At 43.6% G+C, this 16934-nt stretch overlaps 1 protein-coding gene across 3 annotated transcripts in view; it reads right to left on the minus strand.

Moving 5' to 3' along the window:
- PAPPA (pappalysin 1) overlaps positions 1-16934 on the minus strand; it is a 238127-nt gene that overhangs the window by 160057 nt on the left and 61136 nt on the right. For all 3 annotated transcript variants that reach the window (XR_016438474.1, XM_090021909.1, XM_090021910.1), the window contains exons 3-4: positions 5717-5862; positions 81-374 (exon numbers count right to left, since the gene is read on the minus strand). Coding sequence is in view for 2 of the 3 variants with exons in the window: in XM_090021909.1 (XP_089878035.1) it covers positions 81-374; positions 5717-5862 (440 nt within the window). In the remaining variant the exon portion in view is untranslated. The remainder of the gene's footprint in view (positions 1-80; positions 375-5716; positions 5863-16934) is intronic.

The following is a 16934-nucleotide window of genomic DNA, read 5'->3' on the forward strand; positions in this document are numbered from 1 at the left end:
ATGACTCCACCCCTAAATCTACTTATTACACAGCATCTTTCTTCTCCCCACTCCCGGAAACGTAGGAAAAGCCCGAGTACCTGCATAGCTCATGAAGTTGCTGTATGGTGTGTTTAGGAAACTGCGAAAACCACATGTGTCATTGCCAGGCCCAGGGTCCCCACACAGCTTCTGCTTTGGAGCTGGGTTGGTATCACTGCAGAGGTCTCCCGTCTCAAACGAGGGCTCGGTTTCCATGCAGGGGTCACTGCAGGATAGGATCTCAGAGATTCCCCGGAAGACGTGGTAGAGCCCCAGGCTGTGCCCAATTTCATGGATCATTGTATGTGTGTGGCCGGGGATGCCATAAAAGGATGGATTCAGCACAATACCACCTGGGGGAGAAGGAGAAAAGGATGGATTCAGCACAATACCACCTGGGGGAGAAGGAGAAAAGGATGGATTCAACACAATACCACCTGGGGGGAAAGGAGGAGCATTGCATTTGTCTTACTTGATTGGAACGTCAGGGGGTAAGGAGGTGGAGAACATTTATAGGTCTAAATCTTACTGTTCATCACACCATTATGGTACTGAGCAGGGAACTGAGACTGCTCTGCCCAGAACAGAAGACAGTCAGCTTTTTGCAGGCTTGACACCAAAAAAATCATGTAAAAATGCTGTATCTACAAGAGCTTAAAGAGTTAAAGATAATGTATAATGGGGCCCACATGACTTGGGTTTGCTACGGTACTGGAAGGATAAGGAAGCCAGGGACAAACCCTGTAGTCCTGATTCAAAGTTCATGGATGTCAAAAGAAATATTTCCATTTGTTTAGAAGGCTTTGAATCAGGCTCTTGCGTTATTTGGACAAAATTCCTGTTAAAATCAAAAAACTCTTTCCAGCTTACATCCAACCTGGGTATAGTCCAGAGCGTTTGGATACAATGCTCCTTCATGACAGAACGTAAACAGTACATACACTGTACATTATTTACATGGGACAAAATCATATATAACAAAACCCTATTAACTCACAGAGCAGTTGAAGAGGTATGTTGCATATTGGAGATATCTGCAAATTAATTAGTGGACAAAGAAAACTGAAGCTATTTTCTAATTCAAAGGGAGAAATTTTAAAATCAGTTTTGAAAATCTATACTTAAAGATACTTTGTTCACTTGCTATCCAAGTGTGGTTTAATGCGAACCGTTTGTGGTATTACTTCATAGCACACTAGCAAATATGCAGGAGTCTAATTTGTAAAAAAAACCCAATATGACATCTTACTAACGTGATAGCTTATTAGACCAACTTCATTATTAAATGTTTGCAAAGTAGTAAACGTGATTTTTTGGTGTGTGAATTACGGAATAGATAAGCAAATGGCAAATTAGCAAGGTTCTGCAGTACATTGAATTAATAATGAGAAGGATATGTTTAGCTGAGCCATAGCTCTGCTTGGATTTAGTGCTCTGTTCCATATTTGCTTTATTTAGCACATTAAACTCAACTTTTTTTATAAGGCTTTTAGTTTAAAGTGTTTACCTACATTGCCTGTTAAGATTAGGAAAACCCATATTAAAAAGAATAATGGTAAAATAAATCTTGGATGTAACGCCTAGCTAATTTAGTGAGAGAGATGAGAGAAATGGCATGCAGGAGGAATTTTATCAGTGGCTGCAATACAGTGAAGATGAGATCATTAAATTATGATGCATCACAGATCCGATCCACCGTCATCTTTTTGGTGACTCTTGTTGCAACAGTAAAAGGGTATGAGCAGGGCCACAAACACGTGAAAGATTGCCTTTGTGTGTGTGTTGGGGAGAGAAGTCATATCCATTTTTATGTATATTTTATGTAAGTGTGTGAGCAATGCAATGAGGAACATCTTTGCCGGTGTCGAAAACCAGCATAAAGCTCTCTGACCTGTTTTATCCCCCTCAGAAGCAGCACCAGAAACCTGCACAATCATTTCAAGTCACAGAACTGGTCCCTGCTCCAGCCCTGCATGGGTCAAATTAAGGAAATGTGGATTTGTTTTTATGTGGATTCTCTGATCCTAGTGTGCTGATCCTTTCTTTAGGAGGATGATATGACTGCCACCTCCCTATCCTTCCTGCACAGCATCTGCACAGATGACCAGGTGTTTGACCTCTATGCGGGTGGAATGAATTGCTCCAAGACAGAACCTCTGTTAAGTATTTTGCGATGGCCCGTTACAAAAGGATGCTCTTTTGGGTATATTGTCTAGTGCTGGAAATCTTGGCACCAGCCTGAAATAGGAGAGGCAATTACAACAAAGGTTGGCTAAACAATATTGGCACTGGACTGTATTGGGTTGTATGGGCAGGGCTGTTTTATTTTCGCCTTTGTTTAAGACGTATATTTTTCACAGATGTCAAGAGTCTAACTCAATTGAAGTTTTCCAGAAAAGATAACTGCCTCACCCAGATAATTTATATTCCAGTGCTTAGATCTGGACTACAGCACATATTTCATATTTTTTTATTAAACACATATTGGATTTATGGAAGAAAGAAGAAAGAAAAGATTCAAAATGAATTCTCACAGATCAACCATAGGACTGGGGTGGCTGTTCTAACAATTTTTTTTTCTTACTTTTTTCCTCATTGTGAGTCAACCTGAAATGGCTAGTTAAAGGTTTTCTACTCAGCTCTTGCTCTGGTCAACCTGGTCTGTCAATAAACAGCTTTGTTAGGAGATACTGTTGATGATTAGCTATAATTATAAGATAGAACAACTGATACAAACTTCAAAATGAGTCCCATCACCTCTCTTTCACTACAGAAAGCCCTCCAAGGATTATTTTCTGAGCTGAGTAAAGAGTCCACTAATTCTCTGTCTCTTTTCACAGTTACATGAAGGATAGGTAAAGGTAGGTAGCCACATTAATCTGAAGCCAGGCAGAAGGCAGGGCCACGTAGCACCTTAGAGACTAACTTGTTCAGAAAGGCATAAGCTTTTGTAGGTGACAGGCTACTTAGATTATATGAAGAAGAGATGTAGGACTATTAATTTTCGTAGAGCTGGATATTTTTCCAGTCCCATTTTATCTCAGCAGGAGTCAGTGTTTCCTTAGACTCACAGAAAAGTAGGGCTGGAAGAGACTCTGGAAGTCGCTTAGTCCAACCCTCTGCCTGAGGCAGGATCGTCCCTGTCCGAACTATCCCATCAAAAATCCTTTCCCAACGTATTACCCAAACTACAGAAATCAACTCTGTCACACAACTACAAGGCACAGCATCCTAACCTGGCATGGGTAAAGCAGGAGAACAATGGTGGTCAGTGCCCTGGTGCTGCAGGGGTTGTTACAATGGGCTCAGGAGATCCAAGGAAGAGGTCCATGGCCCCCACTACAGAGGAAAGTAAAAACCCCACAGTCTGTACCAACCTCATTATGGGATAACATTTCTTCCTGACCCTAAATGTTGCAAATGGTCTGGCCCAGAGCAAAGGGACAAGAGATCTCTTTTACAAAAATCCTTGTGATTAGCTACAAATAAATGACAGAGCAACCAATCAAAACTTCCAAAGGAGCCTCATCACCTCTTTTCCTGCACAGGAGTAAGCTGCTATAGGGAATGTAGTAGGATTGCTGACTGTGGGACCTTCACAGCTATCATGCTCCGGTTGCTTTTAGCAGGGGTCAATAAAAGAGAACATTGTAGAGATACAGGAGTGTAAGGAACCTCTAGTTTCCAGCATTGTTTTGCAAGACTCATGTAGGGGAGGGGTCCACAACTTTTGCTGATGAGAAGCACACATCTAAGAAAAGCAAAACTTCCCATGGCTATCAGTAATATTGGAAGGTCTTGAAGGTAACGTTCTACGAGCCAGCAGTTAGGGAAGACCACTATGGGAAATGGTGCAGGTCCTGGGAGAACTTTCTGTTGTACACAAACGCCAGAAGTCTTCACCAGCAACAGCTGCAGTGATGAACTCTGTATAAAATACCAGCTAACTGTGGTGGGGCCCCTGGCTTCAGTGCATTGGCCTGACTAGAAATGGTGTCTGGCCAATGCACTGAAGGCCAACAGAAGTCATATGCAGTCCAAGGGACAAAGATGTTCCTAGTGATACCAAAAAAATTATTGGATGCCTGGTTTATGGCTCCTGTTACATAATCAGGATTCAACCAATCACCAGTTTTGGCATCAGGAAGAAATTATCCTTCAGGCCAGATTGGCAAAGGTCTTTTTTTCTGCCTCGGTAATCATCTACGTAGAATTCATGTCCGATTTTCTGCCATTTCACCAGGCCGAAACATAAGCAGCACCTGGGACCTCCCTGGCTCTTTTTCTGAGGCACAGTACAGTTTCTGAAGTTTTCAGCCTTTTGTACAAAAGGTCTTACAATTGTTTTAAGATTTCCAGGGTGTTTTGTTGCTTTCTGGTGTGCAAGGGAGGGGAGAGAGAACGTTTCTGTGGACCAACCTGGGCTAAACAGCTACTCTGTTTGCAGGGGACTAGGTTCAACTAGTAGTCCCATCCTCCCCCTTGTTCCTATGACCGAAAGGAAATGATAACATATTGGTTTCTGTGTATTGTGTCTTTGAACATAGAAAAGCTTCCCAGAGGGCTTCAGAGCCAGTGGCAAGGTTGCAATTTTGTGCTTCAGTTCACATGCAGAATGCTAGTGAGTAATCCACACCATACACTGTATCTCATACGGACTGCGTATTTTGCCATGTCTTTGTTGTTTTGCTTCATCTGAAAACAGTTTGGGCTCAAATAAGATATGGATTGAGACAACTACTCCCAAACACTGAATGCAATATAAACCACGCGTTATTTTGTGTCTAGAAAATTCTGGATCCCGATTCTAATTCCCCTTATTATCATTCACATATTTTGCCTGCTGCTTCTGACTGCTACTGGATGCAGGAAGGTCTGGAAAACATACAAGAAACCTTGTCCTTATAAGATTTGCAGTCTAGTTTTGCAGCTATTGGGGGGGGGGCGGTGTTTCCTGTTGTTTAGAAAAGTGCATCCAGACTCTTTGGGTACATAATGAACTAAGACCTCTTCATCTGTGGAAGCTTATTAATAAGGAACAGAGTCACTCTGGCATGGTGGGTGTCCAGGCAATGACTCATCCGGTAGGTTGTTCTGCTTCCTTTGGATACCCAGGGTTATAGCAGCTATATTCAGCAAGCTAAGCTATGAAACATACAGGCCAACCTGCAGGACAGCAAATTCTTTCCAGTTACACTCAAATGAACATGAGAAAAACAGGGTTCTTTCAGCTTACTTTTTTGCACATTGAGAACAACAACAACAAATCTGCATTATATGTTGTGAGGAAAATTAATAGAAAGAATTCTAAGTAATGGGCGAAGGTTAATAACACAATGGCCCAAAGTTAAGAATTCAGAGCTGTCCAACCTTCGCCCCTTGCCATTCTTCTCCCACCTCCTTTGCGAAGTGCTCCCATGGAGCTGATGCCCTGTAAAGTAGCTTCACTTAATAGGTGAAATATTTTCAGCCTGACATCATCTAGAAATACCATAATATGCTTTGGGTTTATCATCTAATATTTTCCTGGTTGTGAGCCAGTATCTGGGAATCGTGGATTTTTTTTTTTCCCCTGACTATGTAAGACTATTAGTGGAATGATAAGACACCAGAACAGAGCTTAACACATACTTGTCTTCCCTTCTTAGCTCCTAGTAAGAAATTTTTACTAGGAGGTAGCAGCTTTGTGACTCACCTAGATGCATGAGAGCTTCTTTATCCCAAGGCCAGGTGGCCACTCCAGCCAGCTCTTCTTCAGAGGAGTTAGCAAAGAAGATGTTGAGGTGTGTAGATCCATCCAGTTTCAGTATATTCTTTAGTTCATTGACATCTAAATATGCCCTGCAACACAAAAATTAACATTTTCTAATGACACAACCAGGATTGGCAGTATCTGGGGAAGCTGAAAGCCAAGTAAAGATCCATAGAAAGCCATGAACAAGAAGCACTTGAAAACATTTAATATCCTACTCTCAAATCCCAGTTTTTTATAATACTTTGCATTTACATTGTGCCTTTCATTTGATAAAACAGAGATCACAACATTCAGGGTAGATATCCAAAATAGTTCACCTTTTTGGCAGCGATAGAAATTTCTATTTTGTTTGTTCTTATTCTGACTAATCTATCAGGCTGTATATCCAATTACTTTATATACCTTAATAAATTTATTACTACTACCTATTCCTCTATTCTGGAAAAATATAATGGCAAAGTGAAGGGCAATGCCGTCACCATAGTGGCTCATAAACTAGATGGTAACAGGCTATTAGTGCTCTCAGTTCTTAGAGTTATTTCTTTAGCCAAAGCGGTAGAAGTTGCCCCTGAAAATCTAAAGCAAGATGATGACTCTGGTTAGGAGCAGCTATATCCAGCAAGCATACAGCAAGAGTAGAGCCAAAGAATAGGTTAGATTTGGATGACAGGCTGAGCGCCATGGGGCTCTTTAGCCTGATAAAGCGCAGGCTCAGGGGTGATCTGATGGCCACCTATAAGTTTATCAGGGGTGACCACCAGGATCGGGGGGAACGTCTGTTCACCAGAGCGCCCCAAGGGATGACAAGGTCGAACGGTCACAAACTCCTGCAAGACCGTTTCAGGCTGGACATAAGGAAGAATTTCTTTACTGTCCGAGCCCCCAAGGTCTGGAACAGTCTGCCAGCGGAGGTGGTTCAAGCACCTACGTTGAACACCTTCAAGAGTAAATTGGATGCTTATCTTGCTGGGATCCTATGACCCCAGCTGACTTCCTGCCCTTTGGGCAGGGGGCTGGACTCGATGATCTCCCGAGGTCCCTTCCAGCCCTAATGTCTATGAAATCTATGAAATCTATGAAATATAAAAATTCTTCAAAATAATAAGAAAAGCAAAGCACTTATTGGCAAGTGGCGCATGAGACATCAGATAAGGCAAAGCAAAGAGGCTATTACAGATAGAGACAGAAACACAAGAAAACCATGAAATAAAATGGGCTCATTCTACACCCTGATACAGAAAGCAGCTAGGGGATCCCTGCTTGTCTGTTTGTACTGTGTGGTTGAATAGAAAGGCCACACTTGACATTAGTATGTGGGTTCGAGTGCTCAGTTAGTATTACTTCTGCACGTGTATCTGGATGCAGCGGGTAGCTGAGCTGCTACATTCTCACAAGTAGGTCACTTATCTTGCTTCCTTAGTTAGGCAAGTCAGCTCTGGGTTGAGGCTTTCAAAGCAGTCTTATTTCTCTCAAAATGGCTTGGCAACCATAATACACACATCAACCAAACCACAATAAACAAAACAAGCATGCATGCATGCAAGCAAGCAAGCAAACTAAGCCTGCTGCCCTCCTTCAGATAAAAAGAGAGGGGCCTTTCTAGCTCTGTGCCCCTCCCTCCAGCAAACCTCTTCCTTCAGCAAACCTTTCCTGGAGTTCCTAAGCCTCTTGGTGGCTGCCTTCTCCTTAGCAAGTTATCACTATCAGCTTGTCCCTAGCCTCCCAGCCACGCTGCCTATTATCCACAGACCAGCTGCAGCTGGGCTACTGGCTCGAGTCAAGTACCAGGGGTGTGCAAAACAGGCCCTATTTGATTTGGATTTCGCCTAAATCACAGCCATTGATTTGATTTGTTGATTTGGATCACTGTCTCTGATTCGATTCGGCCAAATCCAAATCTGAAGGTTCGATGATGATTTGGAGAATCAGCGGTTCAGACATAAGCACAAATTTTAATGGTTTTTTCTATATACCTTGAGGTACCAGCATGGCTTGTGATTACTACAATGTAGGGGTGGATGAAGCGTCCCACAGGAGTGTTGGGGGGGCCCTTCATGTGCTCAGCGAAAAACCTGGAAGTGGACCGGAAGTACTTCTGGTCCACTTCTGGGTCTGCCAGGGACGCACAGCCCTCCCTGCCCCCCACCCCCCGCACCCCCTGGCTTGGCAATTGGCCACAGGGGGACCCCGGGTGCTCCCCCAGACGCAGGAGGCACCAGTTGACAAGCCGGGGAGGCATGGGGGGCCCCCCAGTGAGCTCTCCGGCAGACCTGGAATTGGACCAGAAATGGCCCTAGTCCACTTCCGGGCCTGCTGCTGAATGCGCTGGGGAGCCCCCTGCACTCCTGTGGGACACTCCATGCGCCCCAGCATTGCAGCACTCACGAGCCACCTGCTACCTAGAGGTATGTAGAAAAACGTTTAAAGCTGTGTCTATGTCCAAATCTCTCTGAATCTCTCTGAACTGATTCGGAGAGGTTAAAGGGTCCTCTGAGTCAATTCGGATTCAGAGATTCGGCCACCGAATCAGGCCGAATCTCTGCCAAATCGAATCAGGGACTGAAGCTTCGCACAGCCCTATCAAGCACCTCCTTAAAATTTTCTTCTCTCTCTATTCCCACAAAAGTCCTAAATCATTAGAAATATGTCATTTAGATGACAGCCCTGGGACTGCAGCTCTGAGTCACCGACAGTGATCTAACATCCATTCGGAACAGTTGCCGGTTTCTTATGTCTACCCTCTTGGGGGTGGATTAGGCCTACTAGCCATTGGCCGCAGTGCATCTGCGGGCACTGCAGGACCAAGGCCGTGACATTAATTCCCTCTCTCAGATCCTGCAAGAGGTGTTAGATTTCTTTCTGAATTCTGAAACATCTGCAGGGTTACAGGGACAGCTCCCTGAGGGGAAGCCAACCCAGTCCCATGGGCTCTGTGCCTTTTCAGAGCATATTTAGCTCTTGCACAGAGTATGCCATGAAAGGATGTCATCTGCCCCTAAACACGTGCACAGCTGGCTTACCAGAGGGTATGTCATTAAGTGCCAGCAGTCTTGCAGCAGTCCAAACTAATGGAGCACAACCGGTGAGAAAGTAAAGGGTGAAGGTGAGAAGACGAGGCAGGGCTCTATCCAACAGGAATAAACAAAATGAAAAATGTTAAGGGAAGAGTTGGTGTGGAAGCTGGTGTTGGCACAGGGACACAAACCTGCTTTCTTCTCTTGATGCCTCATTAGCAAAGCAGCCAGTACCTCATGGGAAAATACTGAGGGTATCAGATACTGTACATTCAGACGAAAAAAAAAAATAGACTCACTAAACAAAATCTATAAGAAACGAGGCAGATTTGTCATACAAGCACTATCCAGCGAGGCAGAAATGCTTGGGATAATCAAGGTAAAAAAAATCAGATTTACTTCCCGTTCAGTTTCCTCATCCAACCTACTTCCTAGCTTTTCTGAGGAACAAGTCTAGAAGACAGAAGTTTGATCATTATGCCCCGCTGAAACCTCAAAATGAAAAGAAGCTGCCTCTGCTTCTGCTTCTCCTCCCCCACACTCCCACATGAAGAGAAAGGTGACCTGGTTCTGCATTTCCTTGCCTTAGTTTCTCAGTTTGTAACATTGGAAGTTAGGATTTTCCAAAATGTGTAAGAGCTCCCAAAACAAGGTCCTCTGAGAGTCCAGGGAAGTTAGGTACCTAATCCCCTTAAGCTTCTTGGAAAATCCCAGAGACTGCCAATAATTCATACCTAATTTTCATAATGCTGTGGGATCATTAGATGAAAGAAGCTATGGATATGCAGCATTGTTATGATGATGACAATATACTGAAATCAAGATTTTGTTTACTGAGAGTGCCCATACACATGCACATACCACACATGCACTTTTATGAGGCACTAAAATCATTGCCACAAGTGACTGAGTTGAGGCAGAACAGATGGTGCTGAAACCAGTGAAGGAAGCAGAACTTATAGCAACAGCAAAGACCATTTTCTTTGTAAATGACTCGAGAAATATAAAAGAAATAGGAAAAAAATACAGAAAATAGGTCTTAACATGGGGGTGAGGTCCGGGGAGTGCTAAGGCCTTAAGATGCTGAGAATCCACAACCCTTATGAGTTTTGATTCTGATCATTTTATACCAGTGTAAATTAGGTATAATTATCCACATTCAATTCAGCGGTAGCACACTGGAGTAAAACTTAGGTCGGATCAGTCTACTAATAACCATTATAAAGGTATGGCCCTACTGTAAGTATCTGTATGCAGGAGCTTAAATTCTTTCAGAGGTTCTGTTCAGTTTGGAAAAGCAATTAAAGTTAACAGGTTAGAAGGCAGGAAAGAACTATTCTGATTATTGTGAGCGACACAGGCCGGAGAACTTCCAAGACTTAATGCCTGAAGTACAGCAGATTTTTTTATAGGAGAAATAAAATAAAATAAAATCTTGATTTTAAAATGCTTAGTAATGAAGACTTCACCACAATCCTTGGAAAGTTGTTCCAGTGGTTAGTAACCTTCACTATTAAAAATTAGTGCTTTACTCTGGAGTCTGAAATTAATTAGCTATAACGTTCAGCCCTTTGGCCTTCCTAGACCTTTGCATGATAGACTATGCTGACTGAGTCACTCCTTAGCCTCCTCTTTGATATGTTAAAAATACAGAGCTCCTTAACTCTCAGCATGAGGCCTGTTTTCAATCCTTTAACCATACCTGTGGCTCTTCTCTGAACCCTCTCCAGTTTTTCAACATCCTTCTTAAATCTTGAAGTGTAGACATCAGAACTGGGCACAGAACACCAACAGTGGTTACACTACTGCCAAATACCTGGCTGTTCCCACTTAATATCCTACTCTTGATATATCCAAGAATGAGGAGAATATCCTTTTGGCCACAGTACTGCATCGAGAGTTCATGTTCAGCTGATTTTAATTATTTGCTTTCCTTATTAATCTCCTATGAGTAGTATTATTCTTTATTCCATATTTTGTTTGCTATTTCCTCACTATATAGAATCGCAGGAAAAGGGATCTCCAGGTGTCATCTACTCCATTCTTCTACTCTAAGGCAAGATGGATTATAACTAAAACAGATATTTGCTTAACTCAATTTAAAAAAAACACACAACAAAATGCCCCACAAACAAAGCAAATAACAGACCCCCCACCGCAGTAACAGTGATACAGATTTCATAACTTCCCCAGGTAACTGATTTCAGCCCCTAGCTCTTCTCATACAATTAAAATTATTTTCCTAACATCTATTTTACCTGTATCTCCCTTGTGCTATTTTGTTTCTGGCTCTTCCACTTAGGGACACATAGGGAATTTCTTACCTTCTTCTTTGCAACTACTTATTAAATATTTGAGAATTTATCATTAGGGACCTACCTAAATTACAGTTTTGCAGATTGTGTGGAAACCACAAAAAACAGCATTCTCTGACATTGGCCATAATTTCCCACAGAATCAACCAAAAAAAGGGCAGGGGGTAGTTAGGTAGACTGAGCGAAGGTGCTCTCTGCCAATCACCGGCAAGGGGTAGGGCAAAGAAAGCAGTAGGGATGTGAACTGAATGAAGACACCCTCTGTCAATCAGTGGCAAGGGGCGGGGCCACCAGGAAATGCCCACGAAATCAGCTCTGTGCGCTGTGAGCAGGCCACAGAAAAACCGTATCTTCCTGCTGCAACATAGGTAGATCCCTAGTTATCATATCTCCGTTCTGTCTTCACTTCTTTCCACTTTCCCTCATACATCATGCTTTCTAGACCGCTGATAGGTTTTTTTGCTCTGTTCAACTCTTTCCCATTCATCCACATCTTTCTCAAAGTGAGGTGCTCAAAATGGGATGTAGTACTCCATCTGAGGCCTTACCAAAGCCAAGTCAAACAGCAGGATTACTTCATGCCTCTGACATATGTGCATCTTGTTTATATACCCCAGGATGGTGTTTGCTTTTTATTCAATTGACTTCTCTTATTACGTACAGTTCCAATAGGAGATCCTTATCCCAATTTGACAGATGGGGAAATGAGACAACAGAAAAATCCCCAAGATCTGTCACTAAGTCAAAGATGAGAATCCAACTTCTAATTCTTTACTCTACACACAGTTTAGCAGACTGCAAGTGCCATGTGGTTTGAGAATGGGATGCCATCCTGGTCAGAGAACACTCCGAGGATAAAAATAGTTCATTAGGGAGCTGAATATTTCAACAGGGTGTTCCTTGCACCCGGAAAAGTCTGTTCCCATTCTAGTATGAGTATGCATGCATGTAGCTCTCATGAACTCAATGCACTCTCACATACAGCAAGAAGGGTTCCTTGCATATTTTGCAAGGCTTCTATTCCCAGAAGGGTGAAAAACTGAGGGGATCTGGCCTGGCACCAAGATCTTTTTGTCCTTCCCTGAGGACACCCCAATGGAAAACAGATTTACATTTCCGCAATAGTTTCCCTGCCACTTGTTGAAGTAATTGCCTCCAAAATAGTACAAGGCTGGGTGTCCCCAGGCCCTCAATGACTCACAGAGGAAAAAACACTCTTTGGGGACACCAACAGAGTGGTATGTTTCCATTCCATGTATCATTTATCTTTAAATCAATGGCCTGCAATGTGGCTGAAGTCCTGAAGGACAGATCAGCTCTGTGACCCTTTATACATTTCTCATCTCTTTGCCGCTCTCAATGTAGCTATGATAAACATACAGCCCCTCCCTGCAGCCCCTCAAACTTGTTCTGCAAATATTGTATCATGCTCTGATACTCAATGTTAGTTTATTGCCAGGAGCATTTTTTGTGCCTTTAAAAACATCTTTGTTTTGTATTTATTTAGATGCGTGCACCTGTTTGTGTGTGAGAGTATGCAGTTATGTATTTGCATATATGCATTTCAAGTATAAAAGTTATCATACCATGTATGTGAAAGCATATATGTATGAAAGGGTGTGAGAATATATGAAAGCGATATGATGAGTACAGGTTTGTGAAAGTGGGAATTATGATTAAGTGTGTGCATGTGTGTGTATCACTGAGTGAGGGAATGAGGGAGTGTGTGTGTGTTTGGGAAAAAGATTTCTGCTGCTCATCCTGGAAGCAGAGAGATTGTGGGAACTATGAAAGTCCCATATACTTGTGCATTAAATCCCTCCTGAGTTTAGCAATTTTATCCCCACTCTGCTCATAGTTCTAAAGAAGCAAGCTGTTCCTTTTCTATTCTTAGCTATCTTTTTTGCCTATTATGTCTACAGCTCATTCACCAGGCACACACCCCTTTTATACTGCCAAGCAAGCACACACATGCACATACACACACCTTTCTTTATCTTGAACTCAAGAGCCTTTGGGGGATGGTTTGCAAATGAAGTAGTACTGTAGCTAACCCATCTTCCCAGACCTGACTGTACCAAAACCTGACTGCCCCATGCGAGCACTTCACAATAGGCTCAGCTCATATTTGGTGTAAATTCAGTGAAACCAGGTAAAACATACTTGTTTCTGCCTATTCTGAAGTCAGTTCATAATGTGGCACAATCTCAATTTGAGACTTGTAGTTAGTAGTCAAAGTCTGTAAACAAGGGAATTAGACCAGGCAGCGCAAAGGCAAGATGCTAGGCGGATATTTAAGCAAGGGCTTTGCAAAACAAATGGCTTGAGTGTAATCACAGTGTGTCTGGAGAACAAGTATGTGTGATACCCTTTACACATGTATTGTAACCCCTTTCAGATATGTAAAATACTCTCAAGCTCATGTTCAAATTCCTAGTACATGCATGTGTAACACCCTCCATGCACTGGGTTGTATCGTGTGTGTGTGCACGCACACACATGTGTTCTGGCCATGTGCTCAGCACATGGGAAGTGGGGCCTGTATCTAGGGGAAATATGTAAAACTCTATAGTCCCATTGGCCAGGGGAAGCAGAGGTTTCTTTAGGCCAATTGGTCCCCGTGTCCGGGAACTCCTCCTTTTCTTCCCTTTTTTCCCCCCATCTCTTTTGAGGTTTTAAGGGATTAATACTGGGGAAAAAGTATTGGTTCCCTGGGTTTGCTGCTCAGGATTTAAGTGTGGCAGCTTTAACAGGGCTGGAACCTGGGAGTTCCTAATTCTGCCGGTCTGGGGCTGGCACTGAGACTTGCAATTTGCTGCTTCCAGTGAAGCTGTTGCCCAAATCACCTGCAGCCCAGGCCTAGAGGCTTTCATTTCAGCAGGCCATACCATCCAGCCCAGAAGTGTGGGGTACTGTCTGGAGCCACAGTCGCCCCCCACACACACATACAGCCCCACCTTAGGAACAAAGATTGCCACGCCGCTATCTGTCCAACAGCACTGAGGGGCCCCATGCACCACCAAAGGACCCGTGCTCTCAAACAGATTCCCCTTGCACAGCACAACCTATAGACCATGTCATAGTTATCAGTGCATTTGGTGTTTTCTGTATTAAATCTGTTTTGGTTACACTGCTTCAGGGTGGGGTGGGGTGGGGTGGGGTGGGGTGGGGTGGGGGAAGAGCTGTTTATGCGGAACACCCTAGTAATTAATTTAGTATTCCCAGATTTCTGGGTGGGGGCTCAAGCCAAAGTAAATACATTTACTACCTCAAAAACTGAACCTGGCCCTTGTGTGGCTGGGCTGGGCAGAAAGGTTACACACATATGTGTGTCTGTGTGCATGTTCAAGAGCATGTGTGTGAGAGAATAGGTTTGGGACTATACACACTGCATCCACGCAAGGCGGTTAGAACATGCCTGTGTGCAAGAGCAAGCTGTGTGGATGTGAAAGGTTGTGGAGTATACATGAGACATAAAAATACCATCTCTGATTCTATCCTCTCCTTCCTCCCCATGTTTCTAATAACTTTGCAGCTTATCCATCATCACTACATTCCTACACTTCATGGAGGTATAAATTAACAACTTTTGCAGTTCATATCCAACCACACTGCCACAGACAGTGGACTTGGCTAGGTCAGAATAGCTTGGAGTTATTGTGTTGGACTGAGTTGACTCCCTCCTGCTGCTGCTGCTTCTTTGTTATCATCCCAGAATATCTGATCCAGTGCAATCTGTGAGCCTTGCTTGCTCTTCTCAAGGTTATGTGGGTCCCACGATAGAGGACATAATGTCTGTCACATGGGCCCATGCCAAAGAGAACCAAGGAGCCCAGCCCCTCCAGCGCTGCCAAACACACATTTCAAAGACATGAGTGCAATCTTGGAAAGGGATCAAAGCCCTTCCAACTGTCATTAGAATATTTCCTTTATGCATCTCTCTGAATGCCAGCAACATATTTCATAAATGTATTGGCTCAGGATGGTACCTCCAATATAAACCTGAATGGGGGAACTGTCAGGGCAAGTCTGCGTGGAAAACAAAACACAAAACACAACAAAGCATGGGTAACTCTTGTAATGGAAAAACCTCATGATGTTTTGAGCATGCCTAGCTTGAGAAGCATAATGAGACTATTAGTACATCGTAAAAGGTCTCCCCTGCTACAATCTGTTTTAGACATAGAAATTCTACAGGCTGTTTAAGGCCATTGGGGACACTGAATCATATCGGACTGTGTGAATGTTCCCACCCAAATTTTTGCACAGGCATTTTTTCCCCCCTCATATACATTTTTCTTCTGTAGAGAGGAGAGCATGCGGGCCCTACACTGTACAACAGCTTCCCCCTCAGAAACAAATCTCCATACCCCCACCAGGAGCACACATCATATGCAAGAACTCCACCCCACCCTGCCTACTTTGGTGAGGTTCCTTAGTTTACGCAGTGTGGTTTCTCTCACACAGCAGTTCCACTGACTTTTCATGGCTCAGCCGCTATCTATTTCCCTCTCCCATCCATCAGGCCTATCTTCCATCAGCTGGAACTCAGCCATCAGGGCTATACTATGCTGGATCTAATCTGTGTGTATGGAGCTAAAGTGCCTTGTAACTGGAGCTAGGAAAATATGTTTGCACCCAGGTATGGAGCTAGAATGGAGCGCAGGTTTTTCAACCTGATGATTACATGGCTTGATCCTCTACAAGCAAGCTTGGCTGAAGTACAGCCTCTTGTTCATTGTCCTTGTTAACAGTAGAGTAGGTGGAGCTTTCTAGCCCTCACTGTTAGGAAATGTGTTCTGACATTTGTCCTAAGCTCTCCTTTACCTGACTTTATTTTGCATTTTTCTTCAAAGACGAGTAGTGGAATACCACTTCCAAGCAGAAAAACAAGCGGCACACAAGGTGGATTATTGGCAGGATCCTATGTGCAACAGAGAAGAGGCCCAAAGCTATTCAGTCTTTCCAAAGCACAGCCTCACTGACAGCAATATGAGGAATATCGCTACTTCTCGTCTCAGTCCTTTAAAATAAGAAGTCACTCCCACGTCCTCCCAGGCGACAGTAGCAGCGATGGATTCCAAGCCTCCAAAGAACCCCGTCCCCTATTTTGCGCTGGGTCCAGTCCCGACTCAGAAAGCTCTGCCTTGCAGAAAGCAGAAAATTGTCAAGGACTGCACATAATTCAGTCCCCACTCAGCTCAGTAACACAGCTATGATTTGCCACCAATCTACTTTTATGTATGGATATGGTATTCCACAAATGAATCAGAAGCGCTGGCTTGAGCAAAGTATAGGGTTCAGCAGGCCGAGAGAAAACCTTCCACTATCGCTTCGCCAGGGAAACTCAGCTCTGACCTCTCGTTCTAACAGACTTAGATCACAGTGAGGTTCTGCTGACATGCCCCCAAAACATGACCCGCAACACCCCTCTGGTCTAGTCTTGCAGTCAGTCTTGAACAGAGACTGCAAATAATAGTAAAGTTACTGGCTTCCAATAAGTAAACTGATATGTGATAAACTATATATATGCATAAACTAAAACGTGAACCCAAAATTTCGGGGTGGGGTGGGGAGTCATTGCTTTGACTAGGACTGCGTGAAGCTTCAGGTGGTGATTCGTGTTGGAGAACATTCGGCCCGATTTGGTGGCCGAACCTCTGAATCCGAACTGAATAAGGGGACCAATTAAAAGGTCTGAATCAATTTGAAGCTCTCCGAATCTTTTCCAAAGATCTTCGATGATTTGGGTAGTTCCCAGTTCCTGCAGCAGGGAGCTGTAGCCAGACTTGGAGCTGGTAGGTAGGGGGCAGGGGAGGGGACCATGGG

This window comes from Crocodylus siamensis, chromosome 11 (assembly GCF_052110815.1).
Source record: "Crocodylus siamensis isolate JL-2025a chromosome 11, ASM5211081v1, whole genome shotgun sequence".
NCBI classification, from domain to species: domain Eukaryota; kingdom Metazoa; phylum Chordata; order Crocodylia; family Crocodylidae; genus Crocodylus; species Crocodylus siamensis.